Source organism: Halichoeres trimaculatus, unplaced genomic scaffold (genome assembly GCF_033239565.1).
Source record: "Halichoeres trimaculatus isolate MK-OKI-2021-1 unplaced genomic scaffold, fHalTri1.1 fHalTri1_scaffold_12, whole genome shotgun sequence".
NCBI lineage: Eukaryota > Metazoa > Chordata > Actinopteri > Labriformes > Labridae > Halichoeres > Halichoeres trimaculatus.
This window is the reverse complement of record NW_027437190.1, coordinates 32,538,576-32,560,664: the sequence shown is the minus strand read 5'-3', so window position 1 is coordinate 32,560,664 and position 22,089 is coordinate 32,538,576. Positions and strand designations below refer to the sequence as shown.

At 40.8% G+C, this 22,089-nt stretch overlaps 1 protein-coding gene across 1 annotated transcript in view; it reads left to right on the top strand.

The window, feature by feature from the left end:
- The window catches only part of scap (SREBF chaperone), a 51,283-nt gene that overhangs the window by 17,491 nt on the left and 11,703 nt on the right, over positions 1-22,089 (top strand). The window contains exons 3-14 of the mRNA XM_074683497.1: positions 720-840; positions 1,158-1,315; positions 3,146-3,366; positions 5,908-6,013; positions 6,202-6,374; positions 6,759-6,885; positions 11,114-11,226; positions 11,348-11,442; positions 13,336-13,434; positions 13,967-14,179; positions 15,257-15,642; positions 15,794-15,943. Coding sequence (XP_074539598.1) covers positions 720-840; positions 1,158-1,315; positions 3,146-3,366; positions 5,908-6,013; positions 6,202-6,374; positions 6,759-6,885; positions 11,114-11,226; positions 11,348-11,442; positions 13,336-13,434; positions 13,967-14,179; positions 15,257-15,642; positions 15,794-15,943 — 1,962 coding nt within the window. The remainder of the gene's footprint in view (positions 1-719; positions 841-1,157; positions 1,316-3,145; positions 3,367-5,907; positions 6,014-6,201; positions 6,375-6,758; positions 6,886-11,113; positions 11,227-11,347; positions 11,443-13,335; positions 13,435-13,966; positions 14,180-15,256; positions 15,643-15,793; positions 15,944-22,089) is intronic.

The following is a 22,089-nucleotide window of genomic DNA, read 5'->3' as shown; positions in this document are numbered from 1 at the left end:
AAAGCAAGTTTTAAAAAGAATAATAATAATAATACAAATAGAAATTAAAAAATGTGTTAAAAGAGAATAAAAACAGTAAAAACAACAAAAAGACAATAAAAGTATCCAAGAATACAGCATCTCATTTATTTGAAATTGCGGGACCAGCCACACTGCAAAAAAAGTCTGACTTTTAGTCTGGAAGATACAGTAGTCTGTTTTTTCAGGTCATAAAAACATGAAAAATTGGCCACAAAACTTGGCAGGTGCTGCTTCCCAGGTTTGTTGATAGCTTATATTTCTGTTTTGCCGTCAGAGCGTTTTGATATTCTACGTCCTGCTGTCTGAGCTTCCATATTTTGTGATCTGTGTTTAGTGGGCGGAGTTATCCAAACATTCTGCAGATATTTTGATGAGGGGCAAGAGTGAATAGAAGTGGGTTATTTGGCAACACTCAGCGCTCTGTGAATGTTCACACGACAAGACTGGATACAGCTACACACACTCTTGGCCAGGCTTGAAACACTTGGTGTAACTTTGAGTGAAAGAGTTGGTTGTAGCAAAAAAGAAATTTGACTTATTCAAGATTCATGGGTTTGTGGTTCTGTATTTCAGACTGATACAGCGTTAATGACCCAGAACTGAACGCTCCTTCTTCATTCTCAAATGTGTGTTTTATGTCTGTGATGCACTCTCTGACCCCTCCTCCTCCTCCTCCTATTATCTCCCCTTTCTCCCAGCTATCCGTTATTGAGGCTCCCCCTGCCTGGGACGGGTCCTGTGGAGTTCACCACGGGGGTGCGAGACTACAGCGTCCCTTCCCATGAGCCTCAGGGAGACCTCGGTGAACGTCCCGACTGGGTACATCAACAGAAAGCACATTCAGAGAAATAATAAATAAAGATCTTTGCGGTTTTTATTTCTGTGACTTTGTTCCTGAGCGATAACCAGAAACACTGAAGTGTGTTCGGCCTCACAGCAGGGACTGAGGCACATTAATAATACAGATGAACACACAGCAGTTTTAATTTACCTTCAGTACCTGTTCATGGTGTTTACAGCACACCTGTGTAACATGAGAGCTAGTTTTCAAGCCGTCACGTTAGATTACCTGCCCGTGTGGCTGACTGTGTGATCGTGTTGTGTCTAAACGTGTCACCAACGTGTTTGTGTTGTAGTACCGAGGGCCTCCAGTCGCCTACATCCAGCAGGTGTTGGTGAAGGCGGCGGTGTCTCCGTGGGACAGCAGCCTGGTGCCGGTGGACGTGTTTCGGTCGCCGCTTGGTCGAGTCTTTACTTTGCTGGAGGAGATACGCAATCATGTCCAAACTGATAGGTAAACACACCCAAAGTGACAGAGACAAGGATTAAATCTCTGACACATGACCCTAAAAACTGAAGGAGGACAAATGTTTTTAAATCAGAGCTCATGGTTTTGACCATACGTCACGAAATCTGGCTTTTGTGTCTAAGTTTGGCCTTGTACTGGCAAAAACTGAAATCTTATGAAGTGTTTTTGTCTTATTTTTAGCAGAAAATGTTTTTTTAGACTTATTATAAACCACATTCACCTGAGCCGTCTAGAAAATTGTCTTATTTCAAGTTATTTAGAGACTGAATTGAGGTCTGAATTGCTTGTAATAAGTAAAAAAAAAATCTGCCAATAGAACAAGGGAAAGGTTTCTTGTATTGAGACATTATTCTAGATATATGGTTTTACTATTCAAAGACAAGCAATTTAGACCTCATTTTGTCTCTTAATAACTTGAAATAAGACATTTTTCTGGACTGATTAGGTGAACATGGCTCATATTGAGTACAATTCGACAACTTTTACTACAAGTGAAGATGTTAAAGCACCAAAGTACAGCTTAAAATGATAAAGAACTTAAAAAATATCTGACTTTTATTGTAGACCAGTTTTGTTGTTGTTAGAATGTGTCTTCAATTCTTCTAATTCAGTGGTTCTAAAACTTTTCAGGCTATGCACCCTCAATGCCCGAAACATGAAAAAAAAAGATGGTATCATGCTTAAAAGTCCCATATTCTGCTCCTTTTCTGCAGTTTAATATGGATCATTGATGTCTTCATGAAATGGTAGTAACATGTTTTGGTCCAAAAAGCCAATAAATCAAGCACAGCAGCATTGTTTCCAGGCTCTCATAGCCCCTCTGTTCAGAACGCTCTGATTTAGTGGGCGTGACCTTCATATGTAAATGAGCCACCGCTGATACCGCCCCGCTCTTCCACGTCACTGAGAGCGGCACCACGAGCTCCATGTGCACAATGTTTAGAAAACAGCAAAGCTCGTTTACCGTAACATTACAGACTAAAACAACAGGCTAACCGCAGCTAAAGTTAGCATCCTGAAGCTAACACAGAGACAGGGGGGACACTGAGGAAAAGCTCTTCCATCTGCTCCACAGCACACAGCATTTAAAATACTCACATTTCCAGGGTCCCAGGTTTGTTGGAGGATGGTTGGTAATGCGCCTGGATTCAGGACCAGTCTATTGGCTAGCCCTCTGTTGGACTGTCCAAAGTTGGAAAAGCAGTCGGCCGTGAAGTGACTAGCACACACATGCACAGTTTTACTGAGTGTAGCTGGAACATTTCCTTGATAAATGAACTCTAGACACTTAGTCTTGTCTTCTTCCGAGATGGGAGGCTTGAGCATTGTATTATGGCTGTTTACAGCCAAAAACAGAGCAGTGATGGCTCTTCAGTTTCATCATTCTCCTCCCCGCTGCTGGAGAGATTTCTCAGGAATCCCTGCTTTAATTTAACATATGTGTAAAACAAAAGAAGAAAGCTTGAACACTGTTTGAGAGCTGGAGAAAAGACAAGCTGCTTTCTAAGAAAATACTTGTTTGTCCTCGAACACATTGTGCGAGTCCAGCCATGAACCAAAGTATTTTGCCTTTGGCGTGAGAAGAAAATTGTCCATGACCTTTAAAAATGACTGGGTGCAAACTTTAACTCTTGAAGTCCAGGTGTTGTGTTTACGGCTGTAATGTACCAAAACACTGCTTTCTAAAAATGTTTTCCTGGAAGTATTGCAGTGCAGTGATCTTCACAGATAGTTTTTTAGGACTTGATGCTCCTTTATTGTTCAGTTTCACTCTTAATGAGACAGTTAATAGTCTTTCGTACTCCTCTCCCTCAGCTCTGGGATTCGGGGTCTGGAGTCGTTGTGTCTTCAGGTAACCGACCTGTTTCCGGGGCTGCGGCGGATGCAGTCTGTGCTGCCGGAGCACGGATGCCTGCTTCTCTCCCCCGGCAACTACTGGCAGAACCAGCGGGAGCTGTTCGACTCGGACCCCGACCTCCTCAAGACCATCCAGAAACACGAACCCAAAGGCCTGCATACCTCGGCCACGCTGCGAGGTGAGGACGGTGGATATTTTAAAACAAACAGCAGAGTTTATTCTGAGACTTTGTACTCTGGCTGCCAACATTCAGCCGTAATCATAGGGAGGCATTGAGCTGGGGATTAGTGGTATCAGGAAGTTAAGAGGCTTTTACATTGACAGAGAACAAGCAGTTTCATTCCTTGGAAACTTATTGAATTCTCTGTGAAAGTTTACCCACTGACATAGTGACCAGTCCCCTCCCTCCTTCCCTCCTTCCCTCAGTAAAGCCAGCTCAGCACTCTGCCTCACCGTCCAGCTCCAGTGATTTAGAGAGGGGGCGCTTTTTCAGGAGCTGGAGTCAGAGACAGCCTGGCTGCCAGCTCCAGGCAGACTGATAACTCTTATTCACACTGAGGTGGTCAGATCTGAGTGAAGTGTCTCCCTGCAGCCCCCAACCAGGAGAGACACCTCATCACTGTCCACCTCACTTCATCATTGACTCAGAGATCAATTCAGGCTCTCTCTTCACTCTCATGAACCCAGGTTTTTACACAAATAGAGGATGCAGGCTTTGTCAGATCTAAACAACGGCGCTTTGATAACTCATTTCCATTGCACTCCATGAAGTCATGAAGTCTAAATGCTGATAGGCCATCACAACACAGCGTCATGCAAATTTGATAAAAGATCTCAATATGATTTTCTCACAGATGTTTGAGGAAATAAATTAAAAGGTCCCATATTCTGCTCCTTTCTGCAGTTTAATCTGGATCATTGATGTCTTCATGAAATGGTAGTAACATGTTTTGGTCCAAAAAGCCAATAAATCAAGCACAGCAGCATTGTTTCCAGGCTCTCATAGCCCCTCTGTTCAGAACGCTCTGATTTAGTGGGCGTGGCCTTCATATGTAAATGAGCCACCGCTGATACCGCCCCGCTCTTCCACGTCACTAAGAGCGGCGCCACGAGCTCCGAGTGCACAATGTTTAGAAAACAGCGAAGCTCATTTACTGTAACATTACAGGCTAAAACAACAGGCTAACCGCAGCTAAAGTTAGCATCCTGAAGCTAACACAGAGACAGAGGGGACACTGAGGAAAAGCTCTTCCATCTGCTCCACAGCACACAGCATTTAAAATACTCACATTTCCAGGGTCCCAGGTTTGTTGGAGGATGGTTGGTAATGCGCCTGGATTCAGGACCAGTCTGTTGGCTAGCCCTCTGCTGGACTGTCCAAAGTGAAGAGACTTGCACACACTTGCACAGTTTTAATGAGTGTAGCTGGCACATTTCCCTCATAAATGATCTCTAGACACTTAGTCTATCTTCTTCCCAGATGGGAAGCTTGAGCATGGAACTATGTGGCTCTTTACAGCCAAAAACAGAGCAGTGATGGCTCTTCAACTTCAGCATTCTTCTCCTCGCTGTTGGAGAGATTTCTCACCAGCAGCAAATCCCCGAAAAAACAAACAGCTGGTTTTAGGTCAGGATTTTACATTTACAAGCACTACTAAGCACGGGTTTTGTCATTAAATATCACATTTTGTGGGCTGGGAGGAAAGACAAAGACCCACAAATTTCACTAAAAGACTTAATAAAGTGATTTTTGCATAATATGGGACCTTGAAATCCTCGTCAGATGACTGCTAATCGAAGCTTAGATGTCAGTATCGTGGATCGCCTGCTTTTGCTCCCCATACCAACTGTTTTCCTGTATCACAGCCCGCTCTGAGGCCGAGACAAAGACAAGGCAAAGGACAATTGATTTCGGCTTAAACAATATTTGTTAAATTAAACCCAAAGGTGGGAGTAGCCTCCAACCAGCCTCTTGTTTTATATCTCTACTGAAGACTTATTTTTTCATAAAGGCTTTTGTTATGTGATTCTATCTTATTTATTTTATCTGGATTTTATTGTTTTTGCTTCATTAATTTATTGTATTGCTTGGCTGCTTGTCTTATTTGTTTTTATTGGTTTTTACTGTCTGCTGTTATTATTTTTGTTTTTTTACCGTACATTGTAAAGCACTTTGTTACTTGTATTGAAAAGTGCTACATAACATATTATTATTATTATTATTATTATTATTATTATTATTATTACTATCATTATCATTATACCAATTATATAATAATAATTATTAATATTAATATTATTTATTTATTTATTATTTGTACTTATTTATTAATTTTTTTTTAATTTATTTTATTTTAATATATTTTCATTTATTAAATTACCTATTTATTTTAATTTATTTTTTATTTTTTATTTTTATTTTATTTAATTTATTTATCTATAATTTTAATCCCCTCATATTCGGTCCTATGCCAATTCTGCTCCCTGTTCCCTTCACTGCCTGTGGGAAAAAATAGCGAGACCCTTCTTACCACGCTAGGTGGGGGGTTGTCACCCCTGTGCACCCTGAAGCCCTTTCCGAAATGTGATTGGTTAAAACCCTTCCCCTCATGAGATCCAGGCTCCATCTTAAAAAACAGCCAGTGTGTGAATGTTTCATTTTTTGAACCATGAAAACATTTTTCCATTTCACATGTGTTCTCTAAACTGTGTGTTTCAGATCTGCTGTTTGGCGTTCCTGGAAAGTACACAGGGGTCAGCCACTACAACAGGAAGAGGGTGGTGACGTACACAATTACTGTAGTGCTGTCCAGCTACGACGCAAGGTGAGTTTCTGTTACAGAAGATGAGAAAATTCAAGGTGTGGTTGTATTTTTTATTTTTTATTTTATCCAACTTTTGTTTTTGTTTTGTATTAAGATCAGATTGATTTAGTTTGTTGAATAAAAAGGATTTGGATAGACACCAGTAATTGATGATGCCAATGTGTGTGTGTGTTTATGTGTGTATCCAGGTTCCTGGGCAGCCTGCGAGCCCGCCTGAAGCAGCTCCACCCGTCAGCCAACTGCAGCCTGAGAGACGACCACATGGTTCACGTCCACTTCAAAGAGGAGATCGGCATCGCTGAGCTCATCCCCCTCGTCACCACATACATCATCCTTTTCGCCTACATCTACTTCTCCACACGTCAGTCTGACCCCCTGCTGATGTGATCTATCTCTGTCCGCCTCAGTCGGCCCAACTTTCCGTTCAGTCTTTAAATTTGTGTCACAGATCCAGATTTAGTCCTGCTGAAGCTTTGTGCACGTGTGATTGTGTGCCAGAGTTATTCCTGTCTAGAGATAATCCTCACACAAGGAAAGGGTTTGACTTTACTGCAGCACTGTGGAATGAACTGAATTAAAAGCTGATTGGTTCATTTGTTTTTGGCATGTCCTGATTGGTTGGTGCGTTTAACAACACCTGCCTTTTGTTATAATCCTCCACAAACTCATAACAAAATCAGAATCAAACAACGACAGCTGTGTGATTGGCTTTGTCCTCATTTATTCCTCCTTTTCCTCCCTGCAGGTAAGATCGACATGGTGAAGTCAAAGTGGGGTCTGGCTCTGGCTGCTGTGGTCACCGTGCTCAGCTCCCTGCTCATGTCTGTGGGCCTGTGTACTCTGTTTGGACTGACACCAACGCTCAACGGAGGGTAGGAAACCCCCCAATGTTTCTCTATCATAGATTCTTATCGGCGTGTAGATAGTTCAGTTATATCTCATCAAAACGTCTCTGTGGGTTTGTTAATGACTCGATGGTGTGACTGTGCGGCATTTGCTACATGCAAACTGGAACTTTGACCTTAATCAGTTCTTCTCAGTCGTCTCTCAGCTTAAATTATCGACTTTGGAGAGACTTATTTTAGACAAGGGCCTCTTTAAAAGTCTTTGGTTTAATGAATTAGTCAAACTGTATGGATGAATTTAAGGTCGTGACTCGTGATCCTAAATGCTAGATGCTTCCTTGAATGGCACAATGAGACTGAAATTGTAGCTCTTTAGTAATTTAGTCAAAGTTTTGCAGTGAGGAGACAGAGCTGACCTTTCTCTTGATGAAAATGATTCCTCGAATTTATTTTGTGGTGATGGTGGATGCTGGAGCTGAAAAAGGAGGTCAGAGCAGAAGAAAGCCAAACAGGAGAGTGATAGAGCACGGGTTAAAACACGGGCTAACCTGTTTATGCTAATGTTGACTCCAACCCACAGTCAGCAGTTATTCTGCAGTGGTCTGTTCAAACTTGATATATATCTCGATATTCTGATTTCTCCTCTAAATCACTATATTAATGGTAAATCCAACCCATTGATGCATAAAATGACATCAGTATAACTATTTAAGCAGACCTTTTAGTTGGATTTTTAAAATTTGAAAGCAAAAAGAGAAATCTCAATCAGGTTAAGTTGAGAAAACCTTTTATTTTAAACCAAACTTTATGTAGTTACATATTTTTAGTTGCTGTAAAATAATTCATTCAGATTTATTTAACTGGCTGATTATATTACATTATATTATATTATATTATATTATATTATATTATATTATATTATATTTTACTATATTATATAATATATTATTATATTATATTATATTATATTATATTATATTATATTATATTATATTATATTATATTATATTATATTTTACTATATTATATAATATATTATTATATTATATTATATTATATTATATTATATTATATTATATTATATTATATTATATTATATTAGTTTATATTTTACCACATTGTATTATATTATATTATATTATATTATATTATATTATATTATATTGTATTATATTATATTATATTATTATATTATATTATATTTTACTATATTATATTAGTTTATATTATATTTTACCATATTATATTATATTATATTAGTTTATATCACACTTTGAAAATATAAACTAAACATGGAGATAATATTACTTTTATTTCCATAAAGCAGCTACCTGGATAATGTTGGTCATGCTGAAAGGACTCGAGTGACTTCTGTCTTTGAGCCTGGGGTCTGGCTGAACTGTATGTGGGTTTGTCTTCTGATAATACCCCAGCAGTATTTTGGTATTCAGCTGTAAAATAGCATCAAACTTATCCCCCGTCAAGTTTCGAGCAATGATCAGCTGATTGCTTCGACTGAACTGCACTCAGAGAGGGGGGCAGAGTGTGCTGAAAAGTGAAAGTGAAAGTTAAAAATATGCCGCGTTTGTTTATCGTTGTGGAGAGCTGGAAGAGAATCAGGGATCATACAGGCAGCAAAGCAAACAAAATAAGCAACTTCACTCTAGAAAACAAGCCCCAGGAACCTGCAACCCAAGACTGATGAGACGTGCAAGCGACTTTCCTACTCTCCTCTCCTAATATCATAACACGCATGCGCCGGAGAATTTTTCTGGGTGGGCGGGGGAGCGTGGTGCTCGCTGTGAGAGGAGCATCGGCTGAGCAGCATCACCAAAGAGATTTACTTTCTGACGACTGAAAACATTTAGTTTTCTGATTATTCTTGATGATTGCGATATAGCTGTTTTATACATCTCACGTGCAAAAACCCGTATACATCGAGTATACTTGATATATCCTCCAGCCCTACCTGAGAGTCTATCAATAAAATGAGTAGTGAGGTTACGTTAGCAACAACATGAAAGCATGGATCCATCCTGCCTTGTATCAACGGTTCAGGCTGCTGCTGCTGGTGTAATGGTGTGGGGGATATTTTATTGGCTCACTTTGGGCCCCTTAGTACCAACTGAGCATGGTTTAAAGTCCACAGCCTACCTGAGTATTGTTGCTGACCATGTCCATCCCTTTATGAGCACAGTGTACCCATCTTCTGATGGCTACTTCCAGCAGGATAACGCTCCATGTCATAAAGCTGGAATCATCTCAGACTGCTTTCTTCAACATGACAATGAGTTCCCTGTACTCAAATGTCCTCCACAGTCCCCAGATCTCAATCCAATAGAGCACCTTTGGGATGTGGTGGAACGGGAGATTCTCATCATGGATGTTCAGCTGACAAATCTGCAGCAACTGTGTGATGATACATATATGTCTATCTCTAGTATCTGGGTCACTGTTGAAGCAGTTTTGCAGACCTCATTACATTCTTTTGTTGACTTTAAAAAAGGGCCCCGTTGATATCTGCAGCCATTACCATATCGTCTTTATCTCTCTCTGCTTATTGACTTTCAACTTCCATCGAATCGACTTCTCTCTGTGTTAATGTTTAAAGTGAGTGGGCAGAAATTCAGAGTATTTGTGTGAATAAGGAAAAGCAGAAGTGAGTAGGTGGGCTGAGCTTTAAAAGGAGGCGGAGGAATAATGGTATTGACATTAAACAGTCGTCCAATCACGCCAGGATCCCTAGAAAGCAGACTTCATGGCGTGATGACAGCACACTGTTGTCCAACCACTGATCGGGATCCACACAAACACACTATGGGCTGGGCCGTCCTCGCTGTGTGTTTGCCTAAACCGACATCAAGGCTAACACAACCATGACATGCATACAAGCTAAACATTGTGCTTACTCATGGTTGTGTACACACACTGGGCTGCTGAGATAGTGTGTGTGTGTGTGTGTTTATTATGTGCAGTGTTACTGAGTGCGTCTGATGTAACCTGCAGACTTCTCTGTGACCCAGTTATACACCAAAGAACAGGCTTATCTGGACTCTCAAACTAATCTCTCCGTACACTCAAACACTGGAGGGAAATTCCCCGCAGACACATGACAAATATTGATGGAAAGGGTTCCTGGAGCTCCTTCAAAAGTCTGAAAGGGTTTTAATGAAAACTTAGAGGAAGGAAGCCAGCAGCACATCTGACCTCCTGCTGATCTTTCCTGGACATCAGTGACCTCACCCCAATCATCAAGACAACATTTCGCCATAACAGCCCAACTTTCTGGAACTCTTTCCCTCCAAACATCTGCAACTCTGACTCAGTTTTCTCATTTAGAAATCAACCTTTTCAAAATAAAAGCCTTTTCCTTCTGTTGCTGGGTTAGCACAGCTAGCTCGTCCATCTTATTGGAGATAGATCTCACGTTCCCAATAACGATGGATGGAAAGACAGGTCCATGTCGTCACTTCTTAGCTCACACCTGAGAACCAGCACGTCGTCCTCACCTCCTTCTCCTCACCTTGTGAAACATCTGGCCTAGCACCAGTTAGCATTTACATGCTACAGGCTGCTAACAGCTGTTTTCACATGTAAACAATACAGCCATGGTTACATGTAGGATCTCCAGACATACACAGGTGAAAAGTAGTAAAAATATCACTGAAGACAAAACAAAGTGATGATCCAAATGCAAAGATGATGAAAAACTACTAGAAACAGACAAGAAAGACAGAGGAAAGCGGCGCCTAGCTAAAAGCGACATAGTCGTCCTTTCAGTCGTTCTAATTACATTTTTTTTGCATGGTTTTGCTTGAGTCTCAAAGAAAAAGAGCCACTCTGTTTGATGGATAACTCAATGATTCTCTGAAACTCTTTGTAAATGATCACCTCGGTGGCCAAACTTTGTTTCTGAGAAACGGCTCCCAGTGAAATGACTCATCAATGTGGTTTTTCTTCAGAATATGACGAATGAATGAATAATCACACTCAGTTTTACTTCCTACATCCCTTCTTTGGGGATTTACAATGATCCAGGAAGTGAGGTATGATAAGAGTTAGATGTTAGACTTGGCCTGAGTATCTTTTTCTTTTAACTCTGTATTATAAAGTTTTATAACTTGGCAGAAATGACGTATAGTCTTTGAGTAGAGGGCTTGAAACCCCTCTGATTCTGTGGCTTCCTCCTTTTGATTTAAATGTTGTGTGTAAGATATTGTGTGATAAAGTGTGTTTTTTCTCTATCTGTGTGCAGAGAGATCTTTCCTTACCTGGTGGTGGTGATCGGTCTGGAGAACGTCTTGGTCCTCACCAAGTCTGTGGTGTCCACGCCAGTCGACCTTGAAGTCAAACTGCGCATTGCTCAGGGTAAGAGAAGATGAAAAGCGACTAAATGAGTCTTCACCTTTTTTTCTGAGATTCAGTGTCCTTACAAGTATGTTTTACCATCATTTTATGATTTTCAATGCTGTTTTTTTTTCTTTTTCAGGCCTAAGTAATGAGAGCTGGTCTATCATGAAGAATATGGCCACTGAGCTGTGCATCATCCTCATTGGATATTTCACGCTGGTGCCGGCAATCCAGGTAACGAACACAGTTAAACTGAATTCAGGGTATAAAAGATCTTTTTCATTTACTGTAAGTCAAGTGTTATTCCTACAGCAAATTTCAGCAACAAGGCAAAGTGACATGGGAAAAGAGTTATTACAAATGTAAACAAAACACCTTGAAAGAAAACATTTAAAATCAGTTAAAAGAATACAAAGCAAGTAAAAATACTGTTGATAAATGTGAAAATCACTGATATATTTTGACCCTAAACCTTTAAAAGCTGGATTAACCACAGCAGTACTGGATCCTCTTTCTAGTTTTTTTAAGGGAGACCTGTAAAAATGTTACAATACTCAAGTGGACTAAAAAGTCCAGGTCCTGCTGACACGCTCTCTTGTGTCGGTGGTTTTTAACTTCAACATCTGAAGCTTTTCACTGATTTTTGATCCCCCTCTTTGGCTCCAAAAACCACGACCTCAGTTTCATCTTTGTGCAGTTGGAGAAAATTTGAAAGTTTGCATAGTTTCGACAGCTTCCTTTTTTGTCTATAATCTGAGCCATTTGAAGCCTATAGATGTTAAACAGAAGACACAGTTTCTGCTACATGTAAATGACCATGGCGCACGGCCACGCCAAAATTAAAGCCGCCATGCCCTCAGAACTATGATCCTTTTTTTTCCAAAAACTCGGCGAGTTTGACATTAGAGGGCTCCCGTGGAGATTTGTTTGTGATGCAGGACAGCTGCGCACTCCAACATCCTAAACTTCCCTTATATACTCATCTAAAAAGCAGAGCTCTCCCCTGACTCCTCACGTCAAAAACACATCGTTTTATATGGCCTATCATATAACAGGCATTAATTACCTTGTCGGTCGTCTGTATCTGCGTCTGATGAGGATCTCGCAGTACATGGTAAGAATCATTATTTCTGAATTTCCCCTCGCGGATAAAAAAAAAAAAAAAGTGTTGGTGTCTCCAGTGCATCTGTATGCTTTTTTCAAGCCGCAGCTGCGCTTCATTTTCAAACACTACCGTTTGCAGATGGTTATACACACAAACAATATAGAAATGAATTTTAAGCACTATAAAAACTCGGCGTAGGCCTATTTGACTCTCCATCATCTCTGATTTAAGCAAACAGTTCTCGCAGCGCTTCCAGACTCCAACTGAAAGTACGCTGCACGCGCTCTAGCCGTTGTCGTCATGGAAACACGACGCTCTCAAAATACTGCGGCGTTTGGCCCCGAGTGACAAAAAGCAGATGTGAAAGGAACCGCACTAACTGCAAAATGGCAACTAAGTATCAATATGACATTCCAAGCCGCACCAGGGTGCGCACTATCAGGTGTGAAAACACCCTTATACACCTCTGGGAAGGTCTGACAACCAGCCATTGTTGATTTTTTTCTCTGAGACCTAAAAATCAGGACACCTTATTGGTTGTTTAAGTTAAAACATAAAGATTTTATTGTTTCAAAAGTATTGTTCAATGATTTTCAATAAAATAGGATTGGAACATTGAAGGTTTATGCTGTCAGTTATAAAAAATGGAAAATCGGTATCGGCAGATTAGGCTTTTTAAAGATCGGGGATCTGCCAGAAAATTGTGATCGATGCACCCCTAGTCAAAGACAGAAGTTGCAGTTGATCTATCTTTCCCTTCATTCTTTAAAAATAAACATAGGAGTTTTCCCTCCCTCTTCCTTGAGGGGCTCCTCCACAATTTAAAAAAATCCTGGAGGAAACCCTGGAAGAGGCCCCAGGATGGAGCCTTGGGGGACGCCACCTGTATTTTTTTTTTTCGTCAGCTACAGACATACATGACTTTTATGAAGTATGACACAAGTTTGAACCTCAACTGATGTAAAACTACCATTTTAAGCTGGTCTAACAGATTGTCCAACTCTGGTTTTTGTATCTTGTAGGAGTTTTGTCTGTTTGCCGTTGTGGGGCTGGTGTCTGACTTCTTCCTGCAGATGTTTTTCTTCACCACAGTCCTGTCCATAGACATCAGACGCATGGAGGTGAGAAGTTACATCACAGAAATCATATGTATAAACCTTAATGACTAAACATGAAACCTGCCTGTGGGTCACACAGGAGGTCAAAAGGTCGTCACAGGTCCACATACATTCACTACATAGTTTTCAGATTACTCTGATTAACCACATGTGCACTTCTTATTTAAAACCTCTTATTTTTCCACTTCTGCTCCTGTTTCCTCCCTCACACACACACACACACACACACACACACACACACACTGAAACCTTTCTTCAGAGTTTAGCTCAGTGCCCTGGTAACTAAGCATCAGCTCTGTAAGCCTATACATTAACATGCTCAGAAAAACTGGATTTAAGCTCATTTAATCCCTTTATCCTTGGAAGAATAAGCAGCAGAAGTAAAACAGGGATTAATTTGACTGCTCCTTCACATTTTTCAGCCTTTGATTCAATCAGTTTAAAAAAGTGGAAAGTGTTTAACGTGTTTCATATTCAGTTGGTAGCTCAGTCTCTGAATCAATCAGTTAGTTAACTAATCTATGACTTCTCTCAGCTGGCTGATCTGAACCGCCGCCTGCCCGCCGAAGCAGGCCTACCACCATCCAAGCCTGGCCCGCTGCGTCCACGGGAGGTCCCCCCACCACCCCGGCCCTCCCCACACACCATCACCCTGCAGACCCAAGCCTTCAGGACCCTGAGGCTCCCCAAGAGGCTGCGCGTGGTCTACTTCCTGGCACGCACACGCCTGGCACAGCGCATCATCATGGTGAGGTTATACTTCTGCCTGCTGTGCCTGTAGTATCTGTCCAAAGCTTTTGTCCAAAGCGGCGTACAACACAAGCAAGAATTCAGACAGAAGGAAAAACCCAGTTAGTGCCCTTTAATAGTGTAGAATAATCTAGTCAACAAACCATAATTAATTGCTGCAACAATATACTTTAACCTTCAACAATATTCAGTAATTAGTGCTGAAAATTCACTTAGAGCTGGGTCTTAGACCTTCTGACTCACTCTCCTCCTGAGGACAAAGAGGAGAAGGGTCAGATTAAGTGCCCAAGTGTTTCCAGAACAGATGAGTCTTCAGACATCTCTCAAAGTAGAAAGGGACTCTGTGGATTGTATAGAGTTTGGTAATTCATTCACCATTTGGGAACAACAGAGGAGAAGAGTCTGGCTAGAGATTTGGAGCCGTGCTGGGCTGGGAGCACCAGGCGTCTTTTACAAGCAGAGCGTAGTGGGCCAGAAGGAGTGTAGACCTGGATGAGGGACCCCACGTTCTTGTCAATGTTTTGTAAGCCAGAAGAAGAGCTTTGAATTTGATTTGAGCTGCTACTGGAAGCCAGTGAAGAGAGATTATAGAGATTTTCATGTGGAAAATTCCTTTGCCGTGCACACTCGAAAATTTCTAACCTACCTTATGGAGACATGTGGACAAGATGGTGGAAGAACAGGAGCTCCTAGTTGTCGAAGTGCAGAAACACAGGCATTTGTATGACTCCTAGCACAGAGATCACTGTGATAACCGACTGGTAAATAATTAATGGCGTGAAATTGTGGCCACTCTCGTCAGAGAAGAGAAAATCGGTTAAAAGAACTCTGAAAAAAAATAAAACAAAGGCAAACTTCTTTGACTTTCGTTTAGTACTCTAGTAGACGTATGTATGTGATACAATGCCACCTGCTGTTAAAAAGTATAAAAGCCTTAAGTGTTGTCTCGTGCAAATCTCGTTCGTAACACAGCCTTATTCATACAGCAACTTTCATACTAATGAATTCAAAGTGTTGAACAGACGTTACAACAAGACGATGCATCTTTCTGAGCTGATCAGCGTCTCTCCCCCAGGTTGGCACTGTGATCTGGATCGGCATCCTCGTCTACACCGACCCAGCTGGAATACGCACCTACCTTGCAGCTCAAGTCTCCGAGCAAAGCCCCCTGGGAGACCCCGGAGGAGCCGGCCTGCCTCCTCACCTGGGGGTGGCCCCCGTCTTTCGCGGAGGAGACCCCACCAGCACCCTCAGCATCCACCCTGCACCCGACCCGACTCCCATACCTGAGAACCAATCACAGGGCCACCACGGCCCAGCCAGGGCGGGGCTTCTGCCTCAGGCCCCGCCCCCTGTGCCGCAGATCACCTGGGGGGCTGAGGATGAGGAGGGATGGAGGAGGCTGAGCTTCAGGCACTGGCCGTCTCTCTTCAGCTATTACAACGTCACGTTAGCGAAGAGGTGAGGAGCTGAGGAGTCGCTCTGGTTTATTAAATGCAACATCGTTTGGTTGTCGCCTTGATTACAGCTGTGCTCTTTCCACTTCTCTAATTTTACAGCCAGTTACTTATTTACACAAAACACAAACTGTATTTGTTATGTTTGTGTTCAGGTACATCAGCATCCTGCCCGTCATCCCCGTCACCGTTCACCTGAGCCCCCAGGAGGCCATCGAGACACGTCACCCTCAGGACACCAGACATCCTCCTCCACCCATTCCTAAAGTGTCTGCAGATCTGCAAACAGACCTCACCTTATACAAGTTAGTACAGAACACACACACACACACATCCTCACAAAGCACATTTGAAAGATGGCCATACTTCCTGTTAAGTTCACACTGGATTCTGTTTTTTTTTTAGCAGGCTTCAATCATGAATAACTGAACAAAACACCAGGTGGAGAAAGTTAGACATCTGAAATTAGCCAAATTTGTAAAACTTCATGTTTATGATCACAGCATGCTGCCTGCTGCAACTCTGTGGCAACGTTTCACTGACTTCTCAAACCAGGAAACATGAGTAGATGATTTTTTAAACACTGACTTTTTTTTTTTAAATATACTGTCAGTCTTTTAGGTTTTGCTTTCTGTGAGATGAAGTAGACTTTAAGATCCTATGAGGAGGATCTGTTTTGATCGCACTCCCTCGCCACCTTTTGGCCCGGAGTTTCCACACACCGTCGTAAATTATTTTAAGTGAGGCATGTGTTTGTTTTGGAATGAAATAGAGATAGGATAAGACAAATTTTCTTTGTTCAAGTCAACTTTTTACTGGATACAACGCACCGAGTTAAGGTATTTATCAGTACAGTTACGTAGCGCTACGGTTTGAAACATGACACCAAGCGAACGTTGTAGCAACTGGCTATATGTTAGTGACAACAAGTAAACACTGTCAGTTTGTAAGTAGCTTAGTTGCTGTTCATATTTTGCACAGCTGGTAGTCCGGTGCTCTTAGACAATCATTCCCAAAGTCTGGGTCCTGACCCAAAGGTGGGTCGCCAGAGATTTTTTATGGGTCACCAAATTTGTTTTTAAAATGTTGACTCTCAGAGTTTAAAAGTCAAAAGTCACTGCTGGATCTTCGACAGACACCAGCTGCAGAAATGGGTTGTCACAGCTTGTTACAGCTTGTTACATTCTGAAAAGCACGAAAGATGTAAGATGATGCAGAAACTTGATTAAAAACCTTTGTTTATCCTGTCAATTGATTTACAGATGTTATATTTTTGATTGGACTGTGGCTTGTTTCCCCAAAAATGTGGGTTACCTGAAAAATATTTGGGAAACACTGCTGTAAGATGTGTCTTTAACTTGTAACGTGAGTAAATCCTGGTTATATCCTTCCAGTCATCCACCAATCAGAGCTAACGTAACCTCACTCTTCATTTATTGATAGACTCTCAAGTTTGAACAGACCACTGCAGAATAACTGCTGACTGTGGGTTTGAGTCAGCATCAGCACAAAGAGTTTAGCCCCTTTAGCCTTTAGCTCGTGCTCTATCACTCTCCTGTTTATCTTTCTTCTGCTCTTCTGTCCTTTTCCTGTCTGACAGTTAGGCTCCAGTGTCCACCATCACTACAAAATTAATCACAGAAATCGTTTTCAGCAGAGAAAAACACAGATCTCTGTGTTTTAGAACTTCCCCAGCTCCTGTATGAATTCATCAGTGTTTGTTTCTTTGTTCCTTCACACATCAGATAGAGACGTTCGTCCTTGTCCTTTCCATCAGGCGTCATTGACCTAATTTCACAGTGAACACTGAAACATTTGCTTCCATCCTTTCTGCATTAGTCATCATTTGAAGGTGATCTGTGGTCAAGGTCACGCACGCCTCTCACGTTCATCCTGAAGCACAGATCGTAGGCCGGCTCAGGGCACAGATTCAGAACGTTAGAGCTTTTGTTCCCTCGTCTTTAACTCGTGGTGATGTTCACGCTGTCTCAGTCGTCTGACTGTTATCCTACCTGAGGAGAAATAGAGACAAGAAGTTACACATTGCTATTTTTTCTGCCTTCAGCAAGTATTACCCCTCCCTGACCGGAGCAACCGGTCGGACTGGTTTCTTTAAAATCCCCCGTGGTTAGCGATGTACCAGCAGAGAGGAGGAGGAGGAGGAAGAGGATTCATTGCATCAAGAATTCCTCATGATTTGTGTGTTTAACGTATTTTTTATTTACTTCCAGCAGCTCTTTAAAAGATTGAGTCATTTTTCGTCACAGCCTCCCCGACTTGGTTTTGGTCTGACATGTTTTGCTTTGTCCGTGCTCTTTAGTGAGATTTTATTCTTAAGCAAGAAAGTGCTGCATCTTGCATCATCCTTGGTTATTTCACCAGATTTTTTTAGCTTTATTTTTGCAGAAAGTTTCTAAAAGTTGGTGAAGAGTCAGACAAACTTGCAGCAACACATCACAGAGCAACACAGAGTTGTCTTTTTTTGCAAAATGATGTGAAAAGCAAAACAGGTTTCTATTTAGAAATCAAGAAGCAAACTTTGTTATGCTCTGAGTGAGTTTTTTAAGTTGTTGCATGTGTAAAAAAGGAAGTTGCACATCCAAAACTGAGCTTTCAGACCTCTACAGATGTCCGGTTATTGGCAGCCTTTACTACCGCTCTATCTGTTTCAGTCAAGGCCAAATTCAACAGAGTCTTATCTCTGAGAAATCTGCAGAATAGATTATAAAGTTATTAAACTGCACATTTATCTTGAAGGTAACTTCCTTTCTTGGTAAGCACTTCATTAACCTCCTCATTGGGCATTTTTTATCAGATGTTTCAGCTCCTGTTCTTGATTCAGCGGATGTGTGAGTGTGTGCAGAGTTGTGTAAGGAGGCGTTTAGCCACCAAGAGGAAGGTTGTGTTCTCTGTTTCATCTTTGGACAGCAGATACCAAGGCTATCGGCTGGAGTCAGGTCAGGGTCAGGACCTTGACGGTGGAGAAGTGTCAGCTGAGTTTACAGGCTGTTTAGATGACCCTGAAATGGAGAGAGGGCCTCTGTGACAAAGGTGAACACGCCGGGAGGAGCAGATTCAGAGGATGTTGCAACATAGGGGGGGCACAGATTCAGAAAATGTCTTTTTTTAGTGAAACAGGATCGAAAAGTCTTAGATTACATTCAGGCGTTTAATCAAACAAAGCTATATCGACTGAATCAGGAGGATCCATGACCACAGGGGCTGTTTTTCTTTGGTAAAAAGGGAATCCAGTAGGGGTGGGAGAAAAATTTAAAAAATGATATATCAGGATTTTTTGTTTGATATTATCAAAATCAGGATTCTTTATCTAAAATCTTTTTTTTTTTCAAATTCAAATTCTTCATTTCAGTCTTTGTTTATAAACTGGATTGGAAAAAAGTTACCACTTTTCTGTGCATTTTATGGGAAAATATGTCTCCTGATATAGTCTGTAGACATTATAATTTAACTTTTTCACATGGTCTGGTGTTAAAAAAGCAAATTAAGGATTGCAAAAATCGTAAATATCGAAGAATTGCAACAAAAATCGAATCGGCAACCCAAAAATCGTTAAAACAATGAAATCGGGAGAACAGCATATCACCCCAGCCCTAGAATCCAGGCTTTGACTTGGTACAATGAGAAAAAATATAAGCATTTCATCTCAAAGAAAAAAAGAAAAAGAAAAAAAAAAAGTAGCATGAGATTTTCCAAAGTCAGCCTTTAGCTCCACCCCCTGGACAAGCCTCCAGAGGGCTGGCCAATCAGAGAGAAGGTGTTTTGTGGGAAAGGGAGCTTTAAAGAGAGAGCAGCTAAAACAAAGGGTTTCAGACAGAGGCTGAAATAAGGATTTTCTAAAACACCAGTGAAAGAAAAAAAGGGATTTTTTTTAAGCTGTAAACCATATAAATGTTCTACAGGGGCACCAGAGGGACAAAATGAAGACTCAAAATGTACTTGGGAGTATGAGAAGACCCCAGTCAGATTTGGGGTCACTTGGGACAGATTTGCTGTAGACTTGGAGCTATGCTGCCTCAAACTTACACAAAAAAAGCAGGATCAAAGGTTGTCACCTTTTGTGCTACATCTTTGAATCTTTTTTTTTTTAAAGGTCCCATATCATGCTCCTTTTCTGCAGTTTAATCTGGATCATTGATGTCTTCATGAAATGGTAGTAACATGTTTTGGTCCAAAAAGCCAATAAATCAAGCACAGCAGCATTGTTTCCAGGCTCTCATAGCCCCTCTGTTCAGAACGCTCTGATTTAGTGGGCGTGGCCTTCATATGTAAATGAGCCACCGCTGATACCGCCCAGCTCTTCCACGTCACTGAGAGCGGCACCATGAGCTCCGAGTGCACAATGTTTAGAAAACAGCGAAGCTTGTTTACCGTAACATTACAGTCTAAAACAACAGGCTAGCCGCAGCTAAAGTTAGCATCCTGAAGCTAACACAGAGACAGGAGGACACTGAGAAAAAGCTCTTCCATCTGCTCCACAGCACACAGCATTTAAAATACTCACATTTCCAGGGTCCCAGGTTTGTTGGTGGATGGTTGGTAATGCGCCTGGATTCAGGACCAGTTATCCCAGGAAAGTCAAAGACCCACAAATTTAACTAAAAGACTTAATAAAGTGATTTTCGCATAATATGGGACCTTTAAAAAGAAGATAAAAATGATGATCAGGCTCAAAATGAGGCAAATATTGGCTCTCAGATTTTTTAAAAATGAGTTGCAGTGACCAAATTTCTTCTTCTTGCATCTAAGAGTTGTTATGTTTTGGTTCCTGACATGAACAGTTTTAATGCTCAGTGAGTCAGAAAGTCTGACTATTGAAATCTCTAGATTCTGCAGATTTTTGTAATTTTTTGTAATTCATTTAAAAAATCAAAGTTTTTAAGTGGTTGAACCTTAACCCAACGTCTTTCCTCAGCAGAAATTTCTAATTTTGGGTTAGCCTTACAGATGGATCACTAAAATAGTCCCTAATTTGATTAAATGAAGGATTAATAAACTTTATTTAGCTCTGTCTAATCCCATTCATTCTGACTAAAAACACACTTTGTTACTCTTAAAGTTATATACGATATATATGAGTTAGGAGTGGAGGGATCATTGCACGAATAGCGTCACAGAAACTGATTTCATTAAATGTGTCAGAGACTCAAATTAACTTCACATGACAAATCAACACAAAGCTGCTCAGGTCTCTGAGTTCAGTGAGTCAGACTGTGAGTTTAACAGAGCAGCAGACAGTTTTTCAGGTCCTTCAGGCAGAGCAGGTCACACCACTCCGACAAGTTTCATCATCACAGGCACGCCAAATTCCCCAGCAGACAGCAGAGCGGGAAGAGATCCCTGCTGTCCTCTGGAAACAGGCTGGAGTTTAAAGTTTGTCCATGCTAACGTAGCTTTCTTAGAGCTCTGGGTTTTATCCTGTAACAGCGCGATACAGCATTTTATCCATATCTCCATATCTTAAGACCATATACGATATTTATCACAATATTCTGCCTTAGCCTTTAGATGTTGCTTTGATACATACGATTGAACCAGAATGTCAACACTTGATATGTATTTATATGTCTTTTCATTATTGATATTAATTATGTATTTATTTTAATCTATGAACACTCTGGACCTAAAATTGAGGAAAACACAAAATCAGAGTAATGGCTCCACTTTGGAAGCCACAAACATGCCAAGATTCATTTTTATAACTTAATGTGAATATAAATTGTAGATTTCAAAAACCAAAATACAAATACTGCAAAAAACGGTTAAATATAAATATTTGCATTAAACAGGAAATGTCCAGGTGTTTCTGTACAACTATGTACACTTGTCATGAATTGCTTCATTGCTCTGACACATAAAACACAAAGACTACACTACACTGCAAAAAACTGAAATCTTACAAAGTGTTTTAATCTTCTTTTCAGTAGAAAATATCTTTTCAGACTCAATATGAGCCACATTCATGTGACCAGTTCAGAAAAATGTCTTTTTTCAAGTTATTTAAAGACAAAAATGAGGTCTGAATTTCTTCAAACAAGGAAAAAAAAATCTGCCAAAGGAACAAGAGTTAGTTACTTGTTACTTGTTACTTGTGTTAACCATCTGGATCCCAAGCACATTTTAAGCGTTTTTTGCTTCTGTCACATTTTTACTCACTGTGGACTCATTTTTCACAGCAATATAAAGTTATACACTTCTATGAGGTCAGGAGGCTTAAGGCAGACAACTCAACAATGTTTCAGCAACATAACTTAACCAGAATGCAATAAACTATTCAAAAAAGAAAGGCAGGAATAGAGTGTTTACTCTAAAACAATGAAAACTGTGAGGAACTATGTACAAAACACTTAATTCAAGTCTTGGATCAAAGAAGAGTGAAGTATTTTCAGTTTAACACGCTCTGAACACACAAACTGCTGCTCATTGGTGCAGA